The sequence below is a fragment of the Tupaia chinensis genome, unplaced genomic scaffold (assembly GCF_000334495.1).
Source record: "Tupaia chinensis unplaced genomic scaffold, TupChi_1.0 Scaffold144276_1, whole genome shotgun sequence".
Classification (NCBI taxonomy): domain Eukaryota; kingdom Metazoa; phylum Chordata; class Mammalia; order Scandentia; family Tupaiidae; genus Tupaia; species Tupaia belangeri.
Window position 1 is genome coordinate 2914843 of NW_006204133.1, and position 22355 is coordinate 2937197.

At 37.1% G+C, this 22355-nt stretch overlaps 1 protein-coding gene and 1 pseudogene across 3 annotated transcripts in view; both read right to left on the reverse strand.

Moving 5' to 3' along the window:
• Positions 1–6826: 6826 nt before the first annotated feature.
• The window catches only part of TSGA10 (testis specific 10), a 169332-nt gene continuing 153803 nt past the window's right edge, over positions 6827–22355 (reverse strand). For all 3 annotated transcript variants that reach the window (XM_006166591.3, XM_006166590.3, XM_006166589.3), the window contains exons 17-20: positions 17004–17206; positions 15203–15307; positions 14798–14947; positions 6827–7401 (exon numbers count right to left, since the gene is read on the reverse strand). In XM_006166591.3, the coding sequence (XP_006166653.1) occupies positions 7377–7401; positions 14798–14947; positions 15203–15307; positions 17004–17206 (483 nt within the window). In that variant the 3' untranslated portion in view covers positions 6827–7376. The remainder of the gene's footprint in view (positions 7402–14797; positions 14948–15202; positions 15308–17003; positions 17207–22355) is intronic.
• Positions 20941–22355, reverse strand: part of LOC102479159 (hsc70-interacting protein-like) — a 3406-nt pseudogene continuing 1991 nt past the window's right edge.

Consider the following 22355-nt stretch of genomic DNA (forward strand, 5'->3'; position numbering starts at 1 on the left):
AGTCCTCATGCCTCTACTGGAATTGAAAATGCTTAAGTCAGCTTAATATTCTTGAAAAGAAAACTATGGTGACGCAACATATATTACATCTTCAGATTCATTTTGAGGCTGTTTTAATTAGCTGGTAGTAAAGTGTAGAGCAATGATATGTTACACAGGAACAAAACGCATGTGTCAAAAGAGGATGAAACTTATGGGGCCTCATAAAACAATGCAAAACAAGTTCAAGCAACTTTTCAAGTAATATCTCTCCCTCTCAATCAAACTGTCAAAAATAAATAATGAAATATAAAAAAAAAACCTCTACTATTATAAAATGCAAAGTTACTCTCTTATGTTCACAAAGGGCTGGGTTTTATTTTGCAAGAGCTAGACCCTATCAGTAATGGATTATGATGCTACGTGGTCAGACTAAACACTAACTTCTAAGGCTTCGTTCACAAAACAGCTCAAGTGGGCCAGCTCATGGCCTGGTGGTTAAGGTTGCTGCATCCTACGTGGCCAACTGCTCGGATGGAGTCCTGGACTCAGCCGCACGGAAAACATGCTTAGTGCATGTGCATGCATGCCCCAAATCCCAACAGGATGGAGAAGTGGAGAAGGAATAGCAGAGTGACCATTCCCCATGGGGTGGGGGTGCTTTCTTGCTCTCCTCACTCCCTAATCCCAACTGCACACACCTTCTGGTAAGTTTAAAAAAAAAAAAAAAAAAAAAGGGGAACCAGCAGTTAGGGTAATGGCTATGTCGCTGGACTCCCACATACTCGACCGTGGTTTGTGTCCTGGACCCGGTGGCTTAAAACTCACGCCGGGCGTGTGTGCGTGCGTGCCCAAGATCCCGAGAGGAGAATGGAGAAGAAGGGATTGCGGTGTGACCATCCCCCCTGGGGGGTGATTTCTCGCTTTCTGTCTCTATGTCTCTGTCTGTCTGTCTGGCGAACGCACGCGCCCTATAGCGAGAAAAACCTCTCCAAAAAAAGAAAAAAAAAAAAAAAGAAAGAAAAGAAAATAGCTTAAGCACATTCGAGGATTGAACTTCTTATGTGCAGATGTTTTTGCCACATTATTTTATTTCTATGACCCTACCACTGCTCACATATACTATTTCAGACAACCTATGAAGGAAGTATATTTTGTTTCAATCTAAAATTTTCACACTTATATCTATTTTTGAGTTAAAGAAACAACTAAAAAAAGACGCGATTGAAGTGACTAGAGCAGCAATCACATATGAGGTACTTGCACATTTAGTTGCTGTTCAGATTTTAAGTGCATTTACATAGTAAAAGGAGTAGGAAATACTGTTTTCTGGAATGTCATGGTTTACGAGGAAAAAAAGTGACTTTTTAATTGAAAACAGTTTCATAAATAATACATATATTCACTTCCACATATGAGTAGTAACTGCATGAAATTTTGGTAAAATAAATTTAAAAGCCTCAAAGTAAAAAAACAAAGGGATTATGACAAAGAGGTGCTATTTATTGGATAGTTCATCCATTAGAGAAAACACTATGATTGGCAGGCAAAGGCCAATATAAATCCCATCTAAAGATAAATGAGGGGACCAGCAGTTACCGTAATGACTATGTCACTGGACTCCCATGTAGTCGACTGCGGTTCGAGTCCTGGACCTGGTGGCTTAAACTCACGCTGGGTGCGTGTGTGTGCATGCCCATGATCCTGAGAGGAGAATGAAGGAGAAAGTATTGGGGCATGGCCATCCCCCCGAGGGGGTGATTTCTCGCTTTCTGTCTCTCTCTGTCTCTCTGGCACGTGCCCTGTAGCAAAAACATCTCAAAAAAAAAAAAAAAAAAAAGAATAAATGAGGAGACAGATGAGCCAAGTGGTTAACAGCGTGGCCAGCATCAGACAGACCTCGACTCAGACTCTTATTTGGTTGCCAATCTGATATACAGAGGACAATTACATAACTTCTCTGGGATTCATTTCTCTTCTCCTTACCTCGATTATACAGGAAGAATCATATCTACATCACTGGCTGTTTGGAAAACTAAATATTTTTCTATGATGAACAAAGAAAAGCTATATTTATTATTAAAGAAGTTAAAATGAGAACAGGTAGATGATGTGATGAAAGGTTGATCAGCTTACAACAAAAACAGATCTGTCACAATGGCTGGTGGGATGAACCTTCAGGTACCTGATAAATTACACCCCAGCAGTCCAAGTAACTTCACAGATGCCATTAGGCTATACAAAAAAAAAAAAAAAAACAATCAGCAGAATGCTTAAATAGGCTGTACATCTTGCCTACTTTCAGTAATACCCTCTGAGGATCCCACTGTGTCTGTTCAAAGAGTATATTCATAAAAGAGCAAATCCTTACTCCTTAAAGCTTGCTTCTAAGGCTACCACTATAGCACACAAAGGTACATAATTCATTTCAGTAACACAGACTAGAAAAGGCTACATACTCTAATATGTGAAGAGCTAAGGGACAGCTGTAAAGCCAGAAAAGAGGTTAAATATGTTGGAGAAACCAAACCTACTATCTTAGAGAATCAAAGGAAACAGGAGAACAAAATTGTGCTAACTCTGCAGTTAAAAAAAAAGTAAATACTATTTTAAAGGGACAAGTATAGAAAATATGATCAAGTAGTACATGTAGCATAATAATCATCTGTTTAAGTTGGGTCTGCAAAACGCAGAAAGCAGCGTCGAATTCTTTGGAATTGTTTCATAAAGCTATAACACCGTGTTAGGCACGTTATTGCCCCTGGGCCACTGAGTTTCATGACGTTTTTGTAAAAGTTCACAACTCACTCTAAAGTGAAGCCAGGATTTGGAATTACTAAAGTAATAGATCAAAACGTCAATGATACTCATCTTGTTATTTGCAGCAGACTTCACACCTGACAATGTGGTGATCGTCTTTCTACCTGTAGATGTTGTTGCCACATGAACTCGATCTTTGAATCCCAATGTTATTTGAAATAAGAACTATTAAGATAATCTTGCTTAGTTCTTAGATCATAGAAGGCGCTCAATTATTACTTGTTTATACTTCAATATTTTTAATTGTGTTGTTATCATACAATTGTAAAAGTTGCTTAGTTCTATGAATTCTGTTAAAAGCCAAGCATTAATGAGTGCCTAAGAATACTGATCTCACTCTGTGATTATAAAAATATCATGGAATTTACAAGTCGGTGTGTTGGTACGTACCTGTATATCCCAGCTAATCAGAAGGCTGAGGCAGAAGGATGGCAAGTTTGAGGTCAGCCTAGGTAACATGGTAAGACCCTGTCTCAAAAGCAAACAAAAAAAGCCCACACATAATCCTCTGATTTCATAACCTTATGATTATAAAAATAACCTTTTCTTAACTATAATTCACTTGTATAATACATTCATATATTGTTTAAAAGGCTAAGAAAATAATATTTTAAGGGACAAGTATATAAAATATGATCCTTTAATCCTTTCTATTAAACAATGTATTTGAAAAAGAAGTGAGTTCAAGTTGACAAACCATATATTATTTTGTCAGTGGTATGTTTTAAATGATGTTAATTCAAAGGACATTGGTAATGACAGTAAGGTTTACTATTTTGTGGAGATCATAAAATCTTGAAATAATGCTTTGGACTTTACTTAATATAACTCTCTTAAAAAGAGTATCTCAAATGTTCTTAATTTTAATTGGGAAATTATTTGGAAGCATAAAGGTAATTAGCCTAGCTCATTTTGGTTAGTAAAAACATACTAAGGTGCCAAGAATTACTATGAGAGAACTTTAGAAAGTTCATGGAAAATAGTATTAAAGCATGAGTTTATTTTGGTACAAAAAAACCCACAAAAATTAAGTCCATGCAAGTTTTTCATAATACACATTTTCCATGAGCGTTTTGAAGACCCTCCCCCCACACATACTGAGGGGCTTAAACAGATGGTCTAATAATCCCGAGCTTTTTATTTTCTCTAGTATGAGGTCAGGGTTTTTCTTTACTTGAGCATGTCAGAGCTACCAAAAGGTCTAAACCGTTACATGCTGATAGATTGTGAATAAACTTTGGTTTTGAACACTAGTCTGTGTCATTAAGTCACCTGTGATTTACTATGATAGCTGTTCTGGAAAAGACCATTAATGCACCAGTTTGGAATTTTCTTTTCTGAATTAGTAGCTCTCATTCTACCTTTCTGAAAATGAAGAAGGCTAGGTAACTGAGTTGTAAACTATTTCTGATTTTGCAAGAAGTGAGACTTCGAGTATATCATTTGGGGAGTTGAGGCAACTCTGTAAAAACCCATAGCAAGGATTTATGAAAAAAACGTGTTAGAGAGACAGGAAAGAAAAAAATAGCAGACTCTATGGGAGTGATATTTTAAAATCTATTTTAACCTGGGTGGGCAATGACTGTTTGGACTCATAGCTGACTGTAAACCCAGTGGCTTCTACTCATATTTTCTTTTCTTTCTTCATCTTTCCAGAGTGAATCACTACTAATCACTGTAGCCAATACTCAGTTTCAGAGTGTCAGTAAGAATTTTCTTTGCATTGTTAATATTGCTCGTTGATTCTGATCTAAGTTTTTAGTACCTGATATTATCATCAGAATATATTGATTAATTCATTATGTCTGTTGTAGCTAAATTGCATTAAAGGGGGTGAATCCTAATAGTAATATTGTAAGGATCAGAAAGACAACACCTGCTCTTTCTGAAGCAATAGCTTATGAACTCCAGAATGGACTCCCATGTAAATGTCACGTACCTCCTGCCAAAAGCTGGATGACGCTCAGATAAACCAAAGGAAAGAAAGACTACAAGAACTCTGGGTAGTGACTAGAACGTCAAAACAGAATTTTTACACAATAAATTCCAGATTTCAATGACACAGAGGGCAGAAATTCTCTTTTACATTACCCCTACTTAGCAGGAGCGGGTGTTTTGTATTGAACATGGCATTTGAAAGCTGAGAGTTCTTTTTCAGGATATTGCTTTGTCATCCAAGAAAAGATGTTTGGTATAATTTCTGTATTGTGTTTGCATTAGGAAATCTCAGCCATATCAACAGGATACTAAATGTTTATACGAAGTGACTAGAATTTCATTTAAAACAAGTGATCTTGAACGTTACCATAATACAGAATCTTTTTAGAAAATTCTAACAGAATAGTTGAGGTTTCTCCTATGTTTAGATAATGTTGGCCCCTTTATACTTAACATAAAACTTTTCTTTTAGTCTTTAGTTAATGACACAAGTCAAATATATTGGGTTGTCGGAAAAGTTATGATGTATTCTGCATAGAAAAACAGAAAAATATGTCATGACTTTTCTGACAACCCAGAAAAGTATACTTTACATCAAGTATGGGAATATCATTTAATGTACTTCATTCCTATCTCTCTCATGCATCTCTCCCCACAAACACGTGTTAAGTGTATATAACAGGTAACACTCAGCTCTATGTCAGTTCTTCTAGGTGGAGAGACTAAAATTAATGTTGGGATGACCTAGTGCTAACATCACTGAGTCACCAAGCCAATATTAATAGTGTATATATACCAATATATTATTTATACTAACAAGAACAACTTTATTCTCTAAGATGTTTATAAAAGGGCATTTTACTTTAACCTTATTCATTTTTAAAGATGGTAATGATGATCTTTTTTTTTTGAGAGGTTTTTGCTATAGGGTGCGTGCGCTCGCCAGACAGACAGAGAGTCATAGAGACAGAAAGCGAGAAATCACTCCCCAGGGGGGATGGTCACGCCGCAATCCCTTCTCCTCCATTCTCCTCTCGGGATCTTGGGCACGCACGCACACGTGCCCGGTGTGAGTTTTAAGCCACCGGGTCCGGGACACGAACCGCAGTCAACTACGTGGGAGTCCAGAGACATAGCCATTACGCTAACTCTGGTTCCCAGTAATGACGATCTTAAACTAGGTGATTAAGTCTAATGGGTTTTTTGGTTTTTTGTTTGTCTTTAGAAAGAGAGATTTTTGCTATATGGCATGTGCACTTGCTGGAGAGACAGAGAGACAGAAAGTGAGAAAGCACCCCCAAGGGGGGGGGGGGAATGGCCATGCCACAACCCCCAAGGGGGGGGGGGATGGCCACACCGCAGTCCCTTCTCCTCCATTTTCCTCTAGAGATTTTGGAGGTGCACACACATGCACTCCACATGAGTTTCAAGCCATCAGTGGAGGATTCGAACCACAGCCGACTACGTGGGAGTCCAGCGATGTAACCATTAAACCATCTGCTGGCCCCAAGCCTGATGGTTTTTAAAAATGAAACTAAAGTGAAAATAGCCCAAATGTACAGTAAAATATCATAATGCTATTAATTAAACTAGACCTAAGTCAGGACACTATCTTATTAATGGAGCCAGACTAAGTAGTGACCATATAAGATGAGAAATTGTCTGCATCATATGAATACTGTTAATGACAGGATTTGTTTTTTGTTTTTTGTTTCTGTTTTTGTTTTTGTTTTTTTTTTTATTAAAATGGCAAGAGTACAAATAGCTTATGTCCTAAGTACAGTATAGCATTCGGGTGCTAATATCAACATTAAATCAAAGTCTAGGGACAGGTAGGAGATTTAGGAGACTTTAGGAGGTAAAAAAGAAAGATCACTGAACTTGTTACTCCAGATTACAGACAGCTGCCACAGGCAAAAAAAATAAAATAAAATGGCAATTAAGTTGATTGCAGTACTTTAATGTTTTAAAAGAAAACACTAAAAATACAGATTTTTTTAAAACAGCTTACATTCTTAACAGATATATCATCACCTACCTCTCTAAAAATAGTACGAGTAACACAATTGTAGAAAATGTATGTCAGTCTTTAAGGGTACAATACTAAGGATTTAAAAACCCTGACATTCTGCTGCTGTGAAGTCAGATTATGGCATGGAATTAGGTCAGGTTGGTTCCAAATGGAATATCGGGTCTGAAGCCAATACTTGTAAACAGTGCCCATTGTGGCACAACTTCTCCAGCTATGAAAGCATAAATCACAAAGAAAATAATTTAACCAACCAATTATTTCAGATACCAAGAAAGGAAAGGAAATCAGTTTTGTAAAAACACTTTTCCTTCTTTTTATAAGCTTCTTTATTTACTCCGGATAGTTAACATAACAGTGTTCAATAGTGAAGTAAGCAGATTTTACACTCACTATTACTGTGTGGATAGAAAGAGCCATACGCATTTTTGTTTTTGTAAGTCATCTCAGATCACTGCGATATGGCAAATGAGAACAGAGATTCAGAGGCGCAAAGTTAATAAATACTTTTAACATTGTCAAGCATTCAAAAGATAAATGCAATCATGTAGCAAAAAAATCAGTTTGTAACTTTGACCTTTCCCAAGGATGTGAAGAATCTTTTCGCGTGTCAAAAATCTCTATAGCAAAGATTCCTATAAGAGAGAAAAATTATGCAGATTAATATTTTTTAACTTAACCATTTCAGCATGTGTAAAATAAATTACAGTTGGGGACAGCAGGTGGCATGGTGGTTAAGGGCACTAGACTCCCACATGGCCGACTGCAGTTCAAGGCCCAGACCTGGTGGCCTGCTTTCTCACTTTCCCTCTCACTTTCTCTCGCTCTATCCCTCTCTAGTCAAATTTAAATAAATAAATAAAAAGAATTCTTTTTAAAAAAATGTATGTGTGTGTGTGTGTGTGTATTACAACACTACTTTAGCACAATTTAAGACTTTCCTTCCACCTTCTGTAAAGGAAAATGGATACAAGGTATTTTCTTCACTCAGCTTTCAAAAACAGTGGTACATTCATACCATGAAATAATATGCAATGAGAGTAACAAAAATAAAATATTAATAAGTGCAACAACTTGGATTAATCTCATAGGCATTACGTTAAATAAAAAAGACAATCTCCAAAGGTTAAACATTGCATATAATTCCATTTATAGAATATTTTCAGATGATAGAATTGTAGATATGGAGAGAAATTAGTGTCCACCAGGGAATGGGGATGGAAGAGGGGAGAGCTGCCTATAAAAGGGTACCCCAAAGGAGTGAGTTATTTGGTGCTGATGGAACTATTCAGTGTGTATAAAAGTGATGTGCACATGTGTGCACACACACACAATGTATGTACAAAAACATAATCTGAATGAGGCCCCAAGATTAGCTAACTACTGTACCAGCATAAATTCTCTGGCTGAAAGACACTGTCACTGCAGATGCAGGGAGATGAATATGTGGAACCTTCTGTACTTTTCTGCAGTTATCTATGAGAATACGGTCATACTACTCAGCAGTTTAAAGGAACATGCACCGACTACTAATACATGCAAGAACCTGGATAAATCTCAAATATATTATACTGAATGAAGATCAGCTACCAACGTCTACATACTCTGAGGGTACTTCAAAAACTTTGTGGAGGGACCAGCAGTTAGTGTAATGGCTACGTCGCTGAACTCCCATGTAGTCGACCGCAGTTCAAGTCCCGGACCTGGTGGCTGAAACCCACGCCGGGCACGTGTGCATGTGTGCCCAAGATTCCAAGAGGAGAATGGAGAAGGGGTTGCAGTGTGGCCATCCCCCCTGGGGGGGTGATTATTCGCTTTCTATCTCTCTGTCTGTCTCTGTCTTTCTGGCAAGCGCATGCACCCTAGAGCAAAAACCACTCAAGGAAAAAAAAAACTTTGTGGAAAATGATATTAAAGTATGAGGGGTTTTTTTTAGTGAAAAAAAAACTGAAATCATTCATAGTTTTTTTATAATTTATATTTTCCATGAACTTTTGGAAGACCCTTTGTATATAATTCCATTTATATGATAACCTGGAAAAGGCAGAACTAGAGGGCAGGAAACATAGGAGTGGTTAGGGAAAAGTAAATTGAATACATTATCTGTCGTCTAGATAATAAGTAACAGTCAAGGATATCACTTAAAACTGACAGTAAAAAGTAATCAAATAGGGAATTAAGCACATCATCAAAAGTTTTAGTTGAAAGGTATCAACTAAACTACAATAAAACCTTCTTAAATGCCAAGGGAAATGTGTCAAAAAGCAATGAGGACTACTCAAATGAAGAAACAGAGCAAATATCTCTAACACTCAGTAATGGTAACTCAAGATAAAGCAGGTGGCATGGTGGTTGAGACACTGGATTATCACATGACACATCAGAGGTCGAGTCCCAGACTCGGCAGCTTGAAAATCACAATAAATAAATAGATAAATAAATAAATGTTTAAAAGAAATGACAGAGCTGGGACCAGCAGATGGGGTAATGGTTGCATGCTGCTGGACCACCATATAGTTGACTATAGTTCTAATCCCGGACCTGGCAACTTGAACTCACACCAGGCACGTGTGGTGTATGTGTCCTGAGTGGAGAATGGAGGGGAAGGGATTGCAGCATGGCCATCCCCCTGGGGGTGGGGTGACTTCTCATTTTCTGTCTCTCTGTCTCTCTCTGCCTCTCCAGTGAATGAACGCACCCTATAGCAAAAAATCTCTCTCTAAAAAAAAAAAAGACAGAGTTGAGCCAAATGTAACAGTTACATCAATAATGAAGGATTTTTTGATTCACCTATTTAAATTTTTTTTCCAAAATGGCTTATAAAACAAAATTCATACCCACATTGTAAATAAGAAATATATTTACAATGCAGTGATTTAAAAGGGCTCAAAGTAGAGACAGTTACAACAAATAAAACAGCAAATCACCTATATAAGACAAAATTTGTAAAAGAAACAAGAAGAAACAAAAGCATATTAATAACAAGGGACTTTAAAATACTGCTCTTAGTATAAAACAGATCAAATTGACAATAATTAGGCAACAATACAAAAGATCTATATAAAATCAAAAAAAGTACATTTTTTAGGTAAATTTTGAATACTGGAACCAGCAGATGACGTAATGGTTACATCATTGGACTCCCACATGGCCACGATGCTTCTGGTCTCAGACCTGGTGGCTTGAAACTTCATGCTGGGAGCATTTGTGTGCGAGCCTAAGATTCCAAGAAGAGAACAGAAGGGAACGGATTGCAGTATGGCCATCCCCCTGGAGAGTGATTTCCTGCTTTCTGTATCTCTGTCTTTCTCTGTCTCTCTGGTGAGCGCATGTGCCCTGCAGCAAAAATTTCTCTTAAATATATGTGAGTGAGTGTGTGTGTGTGTGTGTGTACACACATATATTGACTACTATGCCTTGATTAAAAAAAGAATATATCTTCTCAGGTGCAAATAAACTGTTTACAAAAATTAATCATGTACAGGACCAGCAGTTGGCATAATGGCTATGTCGCTGGATTCCCATGTAGTCAACCATGGTTTGAGTCCTGGACCCGGTGGCTTAAACTCATGCTGGGCATGTGTGCGTGCATGCCCAAGATCCTGAGAGGAGAATAGAGGAGAATGGATTGCAGTGTAGCCATCTCCCCTGGGGGATGATTTTTTGTTTTCTGTCTTTCTGTCTCTGTCTTTTAGGCAAGCGTACGTGCCCTATAGCGAAACCTCTCCAAAAATAAAATAATAATAATAATCATGTACTAAACCACAAAGAAAATATCAGTAGGTTTCATAAAATAGAAATACTATAAACAATATATTCTCTGCTATGGTTTGAATGTCTTCTCCAAAATGCATGTTGAAATTATTTATTTATTTATTTAAGGATTTTTTTGCTATAGGGCATGTGGGCTGGCTGAAGAGAGAAAGTAAAAAATCACCCTCCAGGAGAGGTGGCCTTGCCACAATCCCTTCTTCTCTTGCACACACACCCGACATGTTCTCAAGGTCCAGGACTTGAACTGACAGCCTAGTGGGATCTGGTTGTCTTAACCTCCATACCACCTTATGGCCCCTCATGTGAGATTTAATTGCCACTGGAATAGTATTAAGAGGAGAGAACTTTGAGAGGTAATCTGGTCATCCAGGCTCTGCTTCTGTGAATGAAATGCCGTTCTAGCAGGAGTGGTGTGGTTACTGCGGAGTGGGCGGGCTCCTGATGAAAGGATAAAGCTCGGCTCCCGTCCTCTGTCTAGCATGCTCCTTGCTCTTCTGCCTCCTGCCATGGGATTATGCAGCAGCACTATGTTCTTGGACTTCTCAGCCTCTAGAACCATTTGCCAAATGAACTTCCATTGTTTATAAATTACTCATTCTGTGGTATTCTGTTGTAGCACTAGAGAATGAACTAAGACAATTCTCTACTCATGAGCAATAACAATGACAATTTAAAATGAAATCTAAACCAAAAAAGTCTTTTTAACTGGAAGTTAAAAGATTTTTCCACCAAATAACACTTGGGTAAAAGTTAAAGTACAAATAAAAATTACAAAATTTCTAAAAAATGATTATTAAAAATAATTACATGTCAGAAACTATAGAATACATTTAAAGTAGTGATCAGAAGAAAATTCATATCCCTAAACATCTATATCAGTAAAATGAAAGAATAACAATAAATAAATTAAATTCCCAATTCAAAACATAAGACACCTTACAAATCAAAAATATAGAAACCAGCAGGTGGTATGGTGGGTAAGGTGCTAAACTCCCACATGGCTGACCACAGTTTGAGTTCCGGATCTGGTGGCTTGCTCTCTCATTTTACCTCTGTCTCTCTCTGGTGAGTGTATGTGCCCTATAGCAAATTTTAAAATAGTAAATAAAATTAAATAAGTAATTCTTTTAAAAAATATTTATGTATGTATTTATTTATTTAATTCCATTTGTTATTATTTTTTAATTTGACCAGAGAGACAGACAGAGAGAGAGAGAGAAAGGGAAAGTAAGAAAGCAAGCTGCCAGGTCTGAGTCTCAAACAGTGACCAGCCATGTAGGAAATTCAGCACCCTTAACCACTATGCCACCTGCTGGCCCCTAAATAAATGATTCTTTTAAAAAGTTAAAAAATATATCAGAAAGAAGAAAATAATAAAAATAAAAAACATAAAGTGATAAGAGAAAGAAAAATAGAAGACCACATCAATAAATCAAAATTTTAGTACCTTGAACAAAGTAAACAAACAACTAGACAATGTGATCTATTGCAACACAACTGTTTGAAAGCATAGAGCAGGGTCCAGCAGATGGCGTAAAGGTTACTTCACTGGACTCCCAGGCACTAGACCATGGTTCAAGTCTCAGACACAGTGGCTTAAAATTCACGCCGGGCACGTGTGCATGCATGCCTAAGATCCTGAGAGGAAAATGGAGGAGAAAGGATTGCAGTGTGGCCATTCCCCTGGGGGGAGTGATTTTTCACTTTCTGTCTGTCTCTCCGTCTCTGTCTCTCCAGTGAATGCACATGTCCTGTAGCAAAAAATCTCTCTTAAAAAAAAAAGCAAGCATAGAGCATACAATTTAAAACATAAAAATAGCAAAATAAGAAATAAAAAATCTCTTTTTGTTTATGACATAATAATATACCTAAAAAGGCCAAGAAAATCAAAGACAAAGCAAGGTAGGAAGATAGAAAATTAATATGCAAAAATTAATAACGCTCTTGAAAATATCATGAATGATAAAAAGACTACTCATAATAGAAACAAAAAAATAAAATATTTAGGAATAACCTGGAAAAAAGTTTCAATACCAATATAAGGAAAACTATAAGCCATTCCTGAAAAACTCAAAAGTAAATCTGAACAAATACAAAAATATCTTTTCTTCATTAGAATGTCTCAAATATCAAAATATCAAATGTCACTTCTTCCCACTTTTTTTTTTCTTTTTTGGAGAGGTTTTTGCTAGAGGACGTGTGCACTCACCAGAAAGACAGAGAGAGACAGAGAGACAGAAAGCGAGAAATCACCCCCCGGGGGGGGATGGCCACACCGCAATCCCTTCTCCTCCATTCTCCTCTCAGGTTCTTGGGCACACATGCGCCTGGCATGAGTTTAAGTCACCGGGTCCAGGACTCGAACCGCGGTCAGCTACATGGGAGCTCAGTAACATAGCCATTACGCTAACTGCTGGTCCCCACAAGGTTATTAATTACAGCCTTGTTTTAAGTGAAAATTTTGGTACCTACCTAAATGTCCTGTATAGGAGATTGGTTGAGTAACTACAGTATATTGACACAATGGAGTAATAAGCAGTTATAAAAAAGAGTGTCACTATGAATCAATATGGAATGACTCAGAGGAGGTATTATTAGATGAGAAAGCAAAGTACAAAGAAACATATATAGGGCCAGCTGGTGGTGTGGTGGTTAAGGTATCTGGATCCCACATAGCCAACTGTGTAGTTCGAGTCCTGGATCCAGAAGCTTTAAAAATATCCTGTATGCCTATGCAGGCATGCCCAGAATCCCCCTAGAGGAGGCTAGAGGAGAATGGCCATCCCCCATGGGGACCCTTTCTCACTTTCCCACACCGTCCCTTCAGTAAGAGCATGTGTCCTGAAGTAAATTGGAAAAAAAAAAAAAAGGCAGCATATACAGTATACGACTTCTTGCATAAGAAAGAAAAAAAAAAGTAAAAAAATACTTATATATCATTACCATAATTTATAAACTGAATATGATCCTTATAAAAAGTCCAATTTTAAAAAATGGAGCTAGATAAGTTGACCCTAAAGTTCTTAAAAGAAAAGTAAACACAAGAAAATATAGATAAATATTTAAAAAGGAGCACTCTTAAGGGTAGTCTCCCATTGCTCTGATTGTATACATTCAAACTGTAAATACTCAAGAATTTTATCCGATGAGTAAACCCTTGGTAACCTGAAACTGGCCACTGTGGGAGTATTTACCCCATAGCATCAGCAAGGGCTTCTCCTTCCTTCTCTTTGGAAAGCCGATTCTCCAGCCCATCATTGTACTAGCCCTAGAAAACTAAAAGTACCACAAAACATCTATTATTAAAATAGTGTAACTGGCACAAGAATAGGAAGATCAGTGAAATCGAAGTAGAAAGTCCAAAAAGAAACCTGAATTACTGGAACAAAGAATCTTTTTTAATAAACAATCTTGGGACAACTGGAGAGTTCTTCAGAAAAAGATAAAATTAGATCTACTTGTCAACCTATAATTAAGATAAGTTCCAAATGGATAAGAAATCTAAATATAAAAAGTAAAACTATGTAAGTACACAAAAATGGTGAATTCCTCTATTATCTGAGATTTTCTAACTATGAATAGAAATACAGATGCATCATTAAAGGAAAAGATAAAAAAAAAAAAAAGAAAAGATTTAAAAATCTGACTACATGAAAACCTTTACATAGGTCCCATGGCCTAGTGGTTAAGAGAGTTGGATCCCACATGGCCAACCAAATTATTCAAATTCTGGTCTTGGCAGCTTGAAAAACATGCTGGGCATGTGAGCATGCGATCCCCAAATCCCTTCAGGATGGAGAAATGAGAAGGGGTCGGGGTGTGAACATGTCCCATTGCCGGGTTCTTTCTCCCTCTCTGTGTCTCTACCTTTCTCTGGCAAACACATATTATTATCTTGGTAACTGTGTGCATCTTTATTGATAGGGTATTTACTGAGTTTCCTTCCTCCCTCAGACATTCTCTGTACATGTAGCCCCATGGTCCCAAGAGAATGAATCCTTAAACTAGTTTATCTTTTTTTAAAAAAAAAAATGAGAGTAAGAGAGGAGAAGCAGCAGAGATAGGTACTTCTGATACAGTCTCACTGTATTTTGATCTTCCTACCTCCGCCTCCCAAGTAGCTATAATCACAGACATACACAGCCATGCCTAACATGTTCAGATAAGCCTAGGAACCAAATTTGTGCCTCCCATGTGGCTTCCATCCTTTCTATGGTGACATTACTTTTGCACCACCACAGCTGGGCCCCAACTTACTCTTCTAATGATCGATCTAGGCCTCGGTCAGGAGATCGATGGTGAACACGTTCTGGAGAATGACATTTTGCATTTGGCTTCATTGTAGAACTCAAATGATAAGCATTACTTGAGTAATTCTGGCGGCGAAGTTCTTGTACGGCCCTTTCCCTAAAAGCAAAGTGGTGATGCTTTTAAATTTTATATCTAATAACAGTATTAATCAGTCATAACACTGTAATTCAATTCATATTTATTGGGTTGTCAGAAAATTGATGATGCATATTTCCATAGAAAACCAGAAAAATACATCATGACTTTTCCAATGACCTAATGAAATCTAACCATGGTGAAATAACTAAAACCTATTGCTATCTCAGATAAACAATGCTTTCCAGGCCAAACATCACGTAGAGATAAACATACCGTTCAAAGCGCTCTGTTCCTAGCTGTCTTTTGGTGATATCTAAATCAGCTTCCAGTTGTGTTACGACATTTCGGAACTGGGCCACATCTCTACTCTGGATGGCCCTGTGTAAGAGAAGATAAAGATGATGGTTGATTAAACTTGAAACATGGCTCTGACTCCTAAAATGTACTAGACCATGATGGCAATGGCTCTCAACTGGATCTAAGCCACACTGTGCCTTTTATGAACAGATTTATTAGTACATCTAAAATATACCGATTTTAGGTGAAAAAAATGTGTAAGTGGCCTACGTGAAAAGCATAAGCAATCCCAGTCCCATTTAGTTAAGCCTTTTCCCTGTGTGTAGATGTGGTAATAGGACATAGTATCTACCTATATTATCTATTTCCTAAAAATCATTTTTATAAAAATACTTTGAAATATTATATAAATGTTAAGTTGTAGTCCGATCAATTAATTAATACTGGAATTCATTAGGACCATGATTAATATGGTCTGGTTTATATATATATTAACTCAATTAAGTACTTTATGTATACTTATAAGGAAACTTGATATACACACTATTAGAAACCTAAAACCTTCAATTTAACAGTATCTTCCTGAAGGTTAAACAATCCTCAAAAATTGTGCTATGGTACACTATCATCAGAAAGATGATGACAGTCAAATGCTGCTTGCACAGAACACTCTATTCTCTTTGCTTATTTTCTGAACATTATAGATGGCTGAAATCTAAACTTTAGAGACTGAAGACAAGAAAACATTTATAATTCTAACTGATGGCACTTACCAGGCAATCTAACACAGAGCGTATGTCCTAAGGTGGGAGTTTGGCACACTTCACTAGGGCAGATTTCCACCTACCAGCCTGAGAAAGAGATCTCGCAGAACCGGTTGAAGGTATGGCAAAAGCCCAGCCTCACTAACTGAAAGGAATGACTCAGCTGCTATGACCCGAAAGAGGTTGCTGGAGGAAACCTGCCCTGGTTCTACAGCCTTTGTCTAGTGAAGGGCTCCCAGGAGGGGCTGGTCGCTGAGACCATGATCCTCTCTTTCCCAGACCTCAGGTTCAGGGCGGAGGCTAGATGAAAAACTCTTAGAGATGGGACAGACAAGAGCAGAGGCTAAGGATCCCCATCAGTTTTTGTGAGAAGTAACCAAGTTTAATAATAAAACCTTCACTGTACAGGCAAGTATTTCTTCCTGACACTCTAGCCAGGGATCTTAATGAAGTGCTAGTGGTGCTTATAGATTAAGAAAATAAAAAAAGCATATGCCAAAATGAACGCTCTAGGGAAGTCTTCAATATTTTAGGAATACAGAAGTAGTTCCAGGTACTCAGTATACACTTAGAGGTAAGTAATACTCCATGCTCCATGACAAATGAAAAAGACTAGGTAGTGGTAGCAGTATCAGCAGGGCCATTAAATATAAAACTTCTTACGGTTTCAGAGTGCTTAATTTTTTTCCAATCAGATTATATTTCCTAAAGACAGCATTTTAGATCAGACATTCTATTATGCCCCAAATTCTGTTGGGAAAAAAAATCATCAAAGATGATTAAACTTCAATTTAGATAAGAAAGACAAAATAGAAATACTAAATCTTAGGCAAATCAAAAAACTTGATTCTTATTTAAAATAATTCTTATTTAACAAAATTCCTGATTCTTAATTAAGCTCTCAAGTTATGAGAGCTAAATTCTCTAAATTTTAGCTTTAACATCCTATTAATCTATAAAGTATCAAAAATTAAGAATTATGACTTTTGTTATTATATTCCTTATTGACTCACATTTTATTTTCTGCCAAGCAAAGATGTTCTTTAAGAAGCTGAATTTCAGATTCTTTTTCTTGAAGGGCTATTTGAGACTGATATTCTTTGTCTCGATTGGCCACCAGCAAAGCTTCTAGATTCTGCATGGAGATTCTCTCGTTTGTCATCTGACTCCTGAGGAGCTCTATTTCAGAACGAGCAGAATCTAACTCATTCTCCATCTGTACAATAATAGGAAGATATCTATACTTATTCCCATCTATTCATTCAACCGATACATTATCAGGGACTCATAAAACCTTTGTAATAGGTTACAAACTGACAAACACTTCTTTTTATTTTAGAGAGAAAATTTTGCCTCTAGGGCGCATGTACTCCCCACAGAGACAGAGAAAGACAGAGAGGGAAAAGTGAGAAATCACCTCTCAAGGGGGATAGCCGTGCCACAATCCCTTCTTCTCCATTCTCCTCTTGAGATTTTGGGCATGCACACACACACACCCGTCCAGCATGATTTTCAAGCCATTGGGTCAGGACCTGAATTGTGGTTGGCCATGTGGGAGTCCAATACCTTCCCCACTACACCACCTGCCGGCCTCCGGACAAACACTTTAAATTTGTTGATTTGAAGTTATGTCCCTCTTCTTCCCAGATACACATACCACGCATACACATACAGTATCACTTTCCTCATGTGTCTGATCATATCAGAAGATTAAGTAAAGGCTTATTAAACCCAAACTACAACAACCAATTTATGTATGTATGTATTTCTGCTAGTAACACAGTGTTATCTGTGACCACTGTTTTGTCCTGAGTTACATGAGTTACAAATGCCTAACCATCTTACAGAATGTCACTGTACTCACAGTTCAGAAATATAAGGAACAATTCCACAGTTCCTCTCTTGTGTACATATATATATATATATATATACATATATATATGTGTGTATATATATATATGTATATATATATATAAACCTTCCTTTTTGAAGGTTATTGACTTTAAAATACACTCTATAAACCAAATATTCTTCAAAGGAATGAAGACCCATTATTACTATTTAGGGAGAAAAAAGTATTTTTTACTCCATAATACACAATACATTCTATATGCATTTAGAACATTAAATGTGAAAAGATAAGCCAAAAGTTTCAGTAAACAGAAAAGAATAAAAATGAAATAACTACGGGAGGGAATAGGTAGGTAAGTTTAGAAGAATATTCTAAGATGAATACAATCCGAACATAAGTTTGAGGTCAGTGTGGTGTTGCAAGCAGGAGGGTGTCACTGCACAATGGCTAAGGCCACATGGGAGGCCCAGGTTTGCTTTCTAGCCCAACCTACACATATGGGAACAGTGACACGTGCCTATGGTCCTAGTCAGCTGGGAGGCTGGGGTGGGAGGATCATGATGTGAGATCCTGAAAAAATGCCTCCCTCCTTGCCTCTCTCTTTTCTCCCTCTAGCTTTGTCACATGCTCTCTCCCTCATAAAATGAAGTTTGACCACATGCAAAGTAAACACTTTGACAGTCAATACAACCTTAACCAAAATTCAAAAGAAAGCAAATGAAATAAACAGTAAATAAAACAGTAAATATTTTTACTAATATAAAGAACTCATTCAAATTGATGAGAAATATGAACTAATGATATGATCAGAAACTTTCCAAAAGAACTACAACTAACTAGTAAACATATGAAAAAATGTACTTTGTTTCTTAATCAAAGAAATATGAATTAAAGTGTGATACTATCCTTAGTACGAGGTGTTTTACCTTTTCACTACTGACCTTTTGAGGTGGATAATTATCTGGTATGGGGGGATGCCCTCTGCATTATAGGGTGGTTAGCAATAGCCCTGGCCTCTACCCTCTAAATACCACCAATATTCCCACTCTGGTCATGACAATCTAAATGTACCCAGACAGTGCCAAATGTTCACTGGGAGGGGTAAAATCTCTTTCTGCTGAGCAGAAAATCTATCAAACACACCATTCTAGTCTATCAAGTTGCCAATTTAGTTTGTGTTGATGAACAGCAAAATGAAGAATGATAGTATCAGATACTTTGCAGGTAGAAGTATAACATGGAACACCACTTTTTTGATAACAGTATTATTGGAATACAATTCATGTGCCACATAAGTCACCTATTTAAAATGTACAACTTGGGGGCCAGCAGATGCTGTAGTGGTTGTGCTGGACTCCCACATGGCTGACCCTGGGTCATGTCCTGGACTTGCTGGCTTGAAAAATCATGCCAGGCATGTGTGTGCACATGCCCAAGACCTTGGGAGGAGAACAGAGGAGAAGGAATTGTGGTGTGCCCACTCCCCCGGAGGGTGATTTCTCACTTTCCCTCTCACTGTCTCTGTCTCTGGTGAGGGTATGCACTCTATGGCAAAACCTCTAAAAAATATTTAAAAAATAGAGAATAAAATAAAATGTACAACTCAATGATTTTAAACATAGTAACTGAGTTCTGCAATTATTACAAAAAGTTGTATAATCATTATCAAAAGGTCTAATGTTAGAATGTTTTCACCCCATCCCCAAAAGAATCAGTTCCTATTGGCAGTCAGCCTGTCCTCCCCTCCCTAGCCCTGGGCAATCCTGGATCTACTTTCAGTCTCTGATTTGCCTTATTCTGAATGTTTCATATGCATGGAATCCTACAATGTTTGTGTGATCTTTTGTGATCGGCTTCCTTCATTTAGCATGTTTATAAGAGTCATCAGTGTTTTAGCAAGTATCAGTACTTTGATACCTTTATTGCCTAAAAAAATTTCATTGCATAGATGTACCACAGATAACCACTAAGAAGTCAGAAAAATTTGAATTATTATAATTTGGGGATATTATAAATAATGCTGCCATGAACATTTGTGTACATGTTTTTGCATTTGTGTACATGTTTGTATTTTTTCATTCCTTTTGGCTAGATAGGAATGGAATTTCTGGGCTGTTCACATTCCTATCAACAAAGTAAGAGGGCTCCACTTTTTCTATATCTTTGTCAACACTCTTTATCGTCTTTTGAATTTCTATTTCTCTAATCATTAATGATGTTGAGCATATTCTCATGTGTTTGTTGGCCATTTATGTATCTTCTATACAGAAATGTCTACTGACATTGTCTATTTTTTTCAGTTGGGCTATTATTTAGTTGTAAAAGTTCTCTCTTTTCTAAGTTAATTTTCTTTTTTTCTTTTGGAAATATATGAAACATTTATTTGGTATATTGAACAAAAAGAGAGCTAAGCGTAATTCAGCTCTACTGCAGCATTACACAAATCTCTCTCTTCACCACAGCTTAAGCCTGAAGGCGGCCTGTACAAGGTTCATATTATACAACGCACAGATGGTTGCTGTCCTGCCAAGTACTGCCAGTCCCCAACCAGGGCCTGTTGAAATACTGATGGTCCCTATAGTTTCACTGAAATAAATCATGTTTTAAAAAAATAAAACATTTACAAAGATAAATCAAAATGCCTCAGTAATCATATATTCAACTCAAGCTTTATCTATTAATGAGTTACATTTGCCTCCTACTAATAAACCTTTATTTAACTCAAACTAGAGTAATAAATCTTCCATATTTAAGTATCTTCCTTGCCTCTTAAGAGAAAAGCCCCAAAATGATTAGTAAAGAAAAAATATAGGAATTAAAACAACCTTTTAATTTGTTTTAAGTATTTTTAAGGTTTAAGAAGTGTTTAAAGTTTTTAATTCCTACTGGGAAAACATTATCTGAATGAATATCCTAATAGCAAACCACTGTAAAATGCTTCAGTTGCCTTTAGGGCAGAGGAGTAGGGGTTATCTTCAAAGCACCCCAGTTTTCTTGCTGAGAAGGTCAGAGGTACACTGGTTCATATTACTGCAACATTCATTAGGTGACCTAGGTTGCTTAACCTTCAGCAAGGGCTTTACTTTGTCAGAAGGACATTATGTTTGACCTCCAAATTTGGCTGACAATTTACTGATGAGATTTATAACCTTGGGCTGCTCTGATATTTTTACATATTTGCTGGGTTCTGGGCCACATCCTGTAAGGCCACCATAACATCAGGATCCTGCATGACTGCAAGAACCTCAGATCACTAAGAATTTCATTGAGCCCAGGCATCCCTGCCATTCCAGGCATACCCCCTCCCATTCCAGGCATTCCTCCAGGAAAATTACCAGGCGTTCCCCCAGGAAAGCCACCAGGAAAAGAGCCAAAATGAGCTCCTGATTGTCCTCTGGCTTCTTCTTCCCTCTGGGCTCTCTCATGCTCTTCTCGAGCCTTCTTAACTCTTTCTATTCTTTCTTTGATATTTCCCTCTTCACATTTTCCCTCATACTTTCTCCAATGTTCTGCAATTTTTTTTTCTGAAATATTTTTTATATTAATTAATTAATTTACATTCATTCCCTAAGCATCCTCACAGCATACAAAATGTGATTTCCCATCCAGAATATACTGCATAGTGGCTTAATCATGCATGCTACTGTCAATAATTTTCCATTTCTAGTTTCATATATATACATATTTATATAATGTATGTAAATATATTTTACCCCTATTTCTTACCCTCTGTCCTTTCCCACTCTCCTCCCACACTATCTCTAGTGTCTACAGTTGTTGTTTTCCATTCCTTTTCCCCCCACATTTTATCAATCACACAATTTCTTAAATAACCTAACTACTTTCAATAGCAAGTTCAGCTGCTAATTTCAAGAAAAGCAGTTTTAACTTTAATAAATCAAAGGAATGCTAAGGAACTTTGCTTAAAACTTAAAGCCAGGAAACAGGTTAGGATTCTGTTCAAATAGGTACATGAACCTATCAACAGCTCAAGATAGGACAAAAATCCTTAAACCCAGAAAACAAAGCCTAGAAGAAAATCAGCAATGTTTTAGTCAAAAGTCATAAAATGCTATTTCACCAGTTCAGTCACTTGTACTTAATCTATCTTCTGTTGTAGTTCAATCTTCCCAATTAAATTCTGGGATATAATACTCAACTTCAGACTAAATTGGCCATTTTTAGTTTTTAAACTCTTATTTCTGTGTGTCTGTATTTAATTTTCCTGGTATAGCACTTCCTTGAGAACTTCTTGGAGATCTGGTCTGGTGTTGGTAAATTCTTTCAGCTTTTGTTTATCTGAGAATGCTCTTGTCTTTTCTTCCCATATGAAGGATAATCTTGCCGGGTATAGTATTCTTATCGAAATTGCTTTTCCCTTAACACTTTGAATATATTTTCCCATTCTTTCCTCACTCGCATTGTTTCTGATGAGAGATCTGCTGTCAGCCTGATGGGATATCCTTTGTAGGTAACTTGACGTTTCTCTCTTGCCAGTCTTAGTATCTTGTCT